This window comes from Oncorhynchus keta, chromosome 36, assembly GCF_023373465.1.
Source record: "Oncorhynchus keta strain PuntledgeMale-10-30-2019 chromosome 36, Oket_V2, whole genome shotgun sequence".
Classification (NCBI taxonomy): domain Eukaryota; kingdom Metazoa; phylum Chordata; class Actinopteri; order Salmoniformes; family Salmonidae; genus Oncorhynchus; species Oncorhynchus keta.
Window position 1 is genome coordinate 23,997,409 of NC_068456.1, and position 7,566 is coordinate 24,004,974.

Sequence of the window (7,566 nt, forward strand, 5' to 3'; positions counted from 1 at the left end):
TGTTGCAGGGCATGAGCAGGTCTTCACATAACTTAATTCCAGACATTAGACAACAGAAGTGAAGATGTTCCCATTCGCATCTCTAGCCTCCCCAAAGACTAGACTATACTCCGACAGTGTAGCACAGTCTACTGACTATGTAAGCAGTGCAAATCACGTCATCATGTCAATATGTACTTTTACAAAAAGCAGTGGGTAGAGGACATTTCCTAAATTAATTGCTAATAACAGTGATATTAGGCCAAGAGACATCACTAACTTCACAAATGTCATTCAATATTTGTGACATGTCACTATCATAGTAGGTCTAAAACTACAGTAGTCAATGAGGGTTCAGTATGTTTCAACTCCTCTGTAAAGCACTTGCTTTTTCTGCAGTTTGATGTTATGCATCAATTGTCCAATAAATCAGTTATAATCCATGTCATTTGGATCATATTACAATCCCGTTTAACTTCAACACGTGGGCATCTAGTCTGAACAAGATTTACACCTTGTCAGAGTAGAAAATAACTATAGGCTGCCGATACATTGTACGATGTTTACCTGGTGAGGGTACCCTACATGTGAAACAGCCTGTCCATAGACATCTTGACTGCAAAGGGCAGACAGGTTATCAAACGCTGACGAACACAATGAATGAATAGCCTATATATAGGCTAGGCTAATATTTCAGTAACAACACTGTCACCACTGTGTCACCATTGCCAAACAATCCTAGTAATGTTACGAAACATTGTAACCGATCAGATTCAGATGTATATTCGATGGCCGCGCTTCCCTACCCGTCTTGCAGGTCCGTATTTCGTTGTGGTCCACAGGGCTTTTTTCTCGGCTCCTACATTCTCTACATCTCCGAGCAGCCCTGCAGACTCCGCGTCTGAGTCCTCTCCCTCCTCCAGCTCCTCGCCCTCCTCCACCTCTGCCGTCTTCAGTCGCTTCGGCGCTCTCCCATACTCCCCTTCCTCGTATTCTTCAACAAGTGACATGGCTCTTCAAATGGACAGCGATTGAACCCTTCTTAATCTGGAGATAGAGCGTGAAGACGGACTAGTGGTGCTTCGAAAGTTCCCTCTCGTTCTTTTTTGTAAATGTCTCTGGCGTAGCGTGCATCAATGAAACCTGAATGTCCTTCTGTAACGCGCCCTCCTCCGCGGTTCTGTACCAGAGAGCTGCCCAGAGAAGGTGAGTGGAGAGAACCCACCCATCACGTCCGTCATTGGACAGTCTGTGCTTGCTACTTCGGAATACATCTACCGATTGGTCAGTCTTTGTGTGTCAACAGATGAAGCCTTCGCTCTCCAGTTTCCACATTATGCAGTAAAGAAGTACGCAGAAATGATTGCCGCTGCTCGAGCTGTCATATCTCCTGCGACAGAAATAATGTTTGAATTCGAAAATTGCAACATAATTGTGATACCATTGCAATTTTATTCCTAGCTAAATGTTGCTGACATCACTGATGATTCTTTGGGCATTTTAAAGATGGGAGAAAATATCTGAAGTCCTGAAACAACTCTCCTGCCCCAAGTTATAGCTGCAGATATGAGAATCTCCTAAAAGTGCAGAAGAAGCCATTTTCCCCCAGTTGGGGAGATAACAATCACAACACCATCCACCTCCTTTGGTAGAGCCAAACCAATCTCCCACAGAGCCACGGGCACCATCCTGGGACCCCTTTTCAACACTTCCAGAAGTGTTGCCACAGCACCTGATAGTTGGTGCACATATTTGTGTTGCACCTGGTCAGGGGTGGAATTCAAGAATTTGGGGAACTGGACAGACCTGACGAAGATCCGGCTCGGATTGAAACGTTGTCTGAAAAGTACTAGCTTTGGGCTAGTTTAATTTCCATATTTGCACCTGATATATGCATACTTTAGTCTATTGTCTGTTTCCCACTAAGATGCTAGACTTGAGTGCATCCAAGAGCTGAGAAGATCCTCCAGCTCAGTGGAACAGCCGTCTGCTCCATATTCTTACAGCCAGTGATATAGCCAGGGTAGCCTAGTGGTTAGAGCGTTGGACTAGTAACCGCAAGGTTGCAAGTTCAAATCCCTTAGCTAACAAGGTACAAATCTGTTGTTCTGCCCCTTAACAGGCAGTTAACCCACTGTTCCTCGGCTGTCATTGAAAATAAGAATTTGTTCTTAACTGACTTGCCTCGTAAAATATTGTTGAGAATCATAACTACAGTCAAGAGAAAGCCTTCCCACGGTACTAGACTAGTAGATGTGACTGAAATATGTTTATCTATCTAACCAAGGTTGTAAATTGGCCGTTGGGCTTCCTGATTCTGCATTATGCTCAGATGAAACACACAATACCCAGTGTCCTCTGCTTAATCAATAGCTCTAAACAAAAGGTTCTGGATTCAGACTCTCTATACTTCAGGCTTGGGTGTGTCAGTTTCACATGTACAGAAACCCAATATTTCCTTACCTTCTCAGTTTTATATGCTGTCCTTGTGCGCTCTAGATTCTTTGCCCACCTAAGTAATACCGGTAGGCTAAACACACTAGCTTAAAATGACAATCTATGCCTAATGTTCATTCAACGTCCACCTCTCTTCTTCACAGAGAAAGCCTGGCTTTCCCTGGATGACATGGTAGCTGTGTTTGTTAAAGCTTCAAACGGAGGCCTCCGTCTGATAATTGGGGCTGTGTTGAAGCCACGGGAGGCTGCTGAGGGAGGACTGCTAATAATAATGTCTGGAACCAGAAACCATGTATTTGATACCATTCCACTTTTTGCGCTCCAGCCATTACCACAAGCTCATCCTCTCCAATTAAGTTGCCACCAATCTCCTGTTGTTGAAACCCCTGAGACACTCCCCTATAGATCCTGTTAAAGCGGGAGATATCACCTCATCATCATCTTCCTCTGACCCTACACACAGAGGAACCAAACAACTGGGTGTTTCCTTCATCTCCTCATCATGACCTGAGAGTCAGTTTACACCCCAGCACAAAGGGAAGCATGCGTTGCACTTAAATGTTTTGTATGTCATTGTTTTGTATGACGCTGTTTTGTATGGCGCTGTTTTGCATGACACTGTGTTGTATGGCACTGTTTTATATGGCACGGTTTGGATGGCACTGTTTTGTATGGCACGGTTTGGATGGCACGGTTTGGATGGTACTGTTTTGTATGGCACGGTTTGGATGGCACGGTTTGGATGGCACTGTTTTGTATGGCACGGTTTGGATGGCACTGTTTTGTATGGCACGGTTTTGTATGGCACGGTTTTGTATGACACTGTTTTGTATGACACAATTTTGTATGACACTGTTTTATATGGCACTGTTTTGTATGACACAGTTTTGTATGACACTGTTTTGTATGGCACGGTTTTGTATGACACAGTTTTGTATGACACTGTTTTGTATGGCACTGTTTTGTATGACACAGTTTTGTATGACACTGTTTTGTATGGCACGGTTTTGTATGGCACGGTTTTGTATGACACAGTTTTGTATGACACTGTTTTGTATGGCACGGTTTTGTATGACACAGTTTTGTATGACACTGTTTTGTATGGCACTGTTTTGTATGACACAGTTTTGTATGACACTGTTTTGTATGGCACGGTTTGGATGGCACTGTTTTGTATGGCACGGTTTGGATGGCACTGTTTTGTATGGCACGGTTTGGATGGCACTGTTTTGTATGGCACGGTTTTGTATGGCACGGTTTTGTATGACACTGTTTTGTATGACACTGTTTTGTATGACACTGTTTTGTATGGCAGTGTTTTGTATGGCACTGTTTTGTATGACACTGTTTTGTATGACACTGTTTTGTATGGCACTGTTTTGTATGGCACGGTTTGGATGGCACGGTTTGGATGGCACTGTTTTGTATGGCACGGTTTGGATGGCACTGTTTTGTATGGCACAGTTTTGTATGACACTGTTTTGTATGGCACGGTTTGGATGGCACGGTTTGGATGGCACTGTTTTGTATGGCACGGTTTGGATGGCACTGTTTTGTATGGCACGGTTTGGATGGCACTGTTTTGTATGGCACGGTTTGGATGGCACTGTTTTGTATCCCACGGTTTTGTATGGCACGGTTTTGTATGACACTGTTTTGTATGGCACGGTTTGGATGGCACTGTTTTGTATGGCACGGTTTGGATTGCACTGTTTTGTATGGCACGGTTTGGATGGCACTGTTTTGTATGGCACGGTTTTGTATGGCACTGTTTTGTATGACACTGTTTTGTATGACACTGTTTTGTATGACACTGTTTTGTATGACACAGTTTGTATGGCACTGTTTTGTATGACACTGTTTTGTATGACACAGTTTTGTATGACACTGTTTTGTATGGCACGGTTTGGATGGCACGGTTTGGATGGCACTGTTTTGTATGGCACGGTTTGGATGGCACTGTTTTGTATCCCACGGTTTTGTATGGCACGGTTTTGTATGACACTGTTTTGTATGGCACGGTTTGGATGGCACTGTTTTGTATGGCACGGTTTGGATGGCACTGTTTTGTATGGCACGGTTTGGATGGCACTGTTTTGTATGGCACGGTTTGGATGGCACTGTTTTGTATGGCACGGTTTTGTATGGCACGGTTTTGTATGACACTGTTTTGTATGACACAATTTTGTATGACACTGTTTTATATGGCACTGTTTTGTATGACACAGTTTTGTATGACACTGTTTTGTATGGCACGGTTTTGTATGACACAGTTTTGTATGACACTGTTTTGTATGGCACTGTTTTGTATGACACAGTTTTGTATGACACTGTTTTGTATGGCACGGTTTTGTATGGCACGGTTTTGTATGACACAGTTTTGTATGACACTGTTTTGTATGGCACGGTTTTGTATGACACAGTTTTGTATGACACTGTTTTGTATGGCACTGTTTTGTATGACACAGTTTTGTATGACACTGTTTTGTATGGCATGGTTTTGTATGGCACGGTTTTGTATGACACTGTTTTGTATGACACTGTTTTGTATGACACAGTTTTGTATGACACAGTTTTGTATGACACTGTTTTGTATGGCACGGTTTGGATGGCACGGTTTGGATGGCACTGTTTTGTATGGCACGGTTTGGATGGCACTGTTTTGTATGGCACGGTTTGGATGGCACTGTTTTGTATGGCACGGTTTGGAAGGCACTGTTTTGTATGGCACGGTTTGGATGGCACTGTTTTGTATGGCACGGTTTTGTATGGCACGGTTTTGTATGACACTGTTTTGTATGACACTGTTTTGTATGACACTGTTTTGTATGGCACTGTTTTGTATGGCACTGTTTTGTATGACACTGTTTTGTATGACACTGTTTTGTATGGCACTGTTTTGTATGGCACTGTTTTGTATGGCACGGTTTGGATGGCACGGTTTGGATGGCACTGTTTTGTATGGCACGGTTTGGATGGCACTGTTTTGTATGGCACAGTTTTGTATGACACTGTTTTGTATGGCACGGTTTGGATGGCACGGTTTGGATGGCACTGTTTTGTATGGCACGGTTTGGATGGCACTGTTTTGTATGGCACGGTTTGGATGGCACTGTTTTGTATGGCACGGTTTGGATGGCACTGTTTTGTATCCCACGGTTTTGTATGGCACGGTTTTGTATGACACTGTTTTGTATGGCACGGTTTGGATGGCACTGTTTTGTATGGCACGGTTTGGATGGCACTGTTTTGTATGGCACGGTTTGGATGGCACTGTTTTGTATGGCACGGTTTTGTATGGCACTGTTTTGTATGACACTGTTTTGTATGACACTGTTTTGTATGACACTGTTTTGTATGACACTGTTTTGTATGACACTGTTTTGTATGACACAGTTTGTATGGCACTGTTTTGTATGACACTGTTTTGTATGACACAGTTTTGTATGACACTGTTTTGTATGGCACGGTTTGGATGGCACGGTTTGGATGGCACTGTTTTGTATGGCACGGTTTGGATGGCACTGTTTTGTATGGCACGGTTTGGATGGCACTGTTTTGTATGGCACGGTTTGGATGGCACTGTTTTGTATCCCACGGTTTTGTATGGCACGGTTTTGTATGACACTGTTTTGTATGGCACGGTTTGGATGGCACTGTTTTGTATGGCACGGTTTGGATGGCACTGTTTTGTATGGCACGGTTTGGATGGCACTGTTTTGTATGGCACGGTTTGGATGGCACTGTTTTGTATGGCACGGTTTTGTATGGCACTGTTTTGTATGACACTGTTTTGTATGACACTGTTTTGTATGACACTGTTTTGTATGACACAGTTTGTATGGCACTGTTTTGTATGACACTGTTTTGTATGACACAGTTTGTATGACACTGTTTTGTATGGCACTGTTTTGTATGACACAGTTTGTATGACACTGCCTAAATTGTAGGGGCAGCAGAGTGGAGGCCAGGGGAGCTACCATATAAATGTTGTTTGAGGTCTGTACAATTCATTTCTTCTCATTGATGTAGGAGGCGTTGAAAGGATATTCAAGGACTTGCTTCGCCGTTCCTTACTACTACATATAAGATTATTAAATTATATATTTATATTAAAAACCAAAGTCTGTCAGAATTCCATTCATTCCAATAAATGTTATACCCCTTGATCTTCAAAAATAGGACTTGGAAATATGGAAGTATAGATTAGCCAAATTGTTTTACCTGAGCATAACCCCAAAACAGAGGACTTATTAGCCAGCCCTACTCTGTTGTTTATGATTTTGTTGTCATGGAGGACTGATTGGGCTCATTGATTTGAGTTGAAAAATAAATGTTGCGCTCATGGTATGGCATGCTTTGAGCACTACTGAAAAGTGCTATTTACATTGAAAAATTAATGCCATGTGCTGCATTTGCTATAGGCCTATTGTTTACCTTTTTGTTGGTGACACTTTGATATATTGATAATATGCAGCTGTTTAAAGGGCAAACCCACAGTAACAAAATGGAAACCCTGCCTCAGTTTTGATAAAAAGCTGAGGGATGGGCCAGGAGAAATGTAACTACTCTCAGATTAATAGACAGAGCTATGGATGCAAGGATTGACCATCCATGATATCAAACATATTATTTTAAATATGTTATGAGGCTATACATGTTTGTTTCCATTTGCAATGTTTACAAACATTGGAGAAAAACAAGTTTATATTTGGGGTTCTCATGGAGTGTGACAGATGAACTAAGCCCATGAGGTATTTATCAGTTATATTCTTCAAGAGTCAATGGGTGTGTATATATATATATATATATATATATATATATATATATATATATATATATATATATATATATACTCATTATATATAATTTATAAGTCCAAAAATAGATGTAGGAGCTACAGATCGCCCCTTTTTTAAAAAACTCTTATTCTTAATGACAGCCTAGGAACAGTGGGTTCAGGGGCAGAACAACAGAACAACCTTGTCAGCTCGGAGATTCGATCTTGCAACCTTTCAGTTACTAGTCCAATGCTCTAACCACTAGGCTACCTGCCGCCCATTAAGTCTATCGAAAGTGGCTCAGGTGGTGCAGTGGTCTAAGGCGTAGGTGTCTAGCTGTGCCACCAGA

At 42.1% G+C, this 7,566-nt stretch overlaps 1 protein-coding gene across 1 annotated transcript in view; it reads right to left on the reverse strand.

Moving 5' to 3' along the window:
* LOC118369837 (heterogeneous nuclear ribonucleoprotein L-like) overlaps positions 1 to 1,166 on the reverse strand; it is a 71,377-nt gene extending 70,211 nt beyond the window's left edge. Inside the window, exon 1 of the mRNA XM_052498691.1 lies at positions 786 to 1,166. Within this exon, the coding sequence (XP_052354651.1) occupies positions 786 to 989 (204 nt within the window). The 5' untranslated portion in view covers positions 990 to 1,166. The remainder of the gene's footprint in view (positions 1 to 785) is intronic.
* Between the last annotated feature and the right edge of the window lie 6,400 nt (positions 1,167 to 7,566).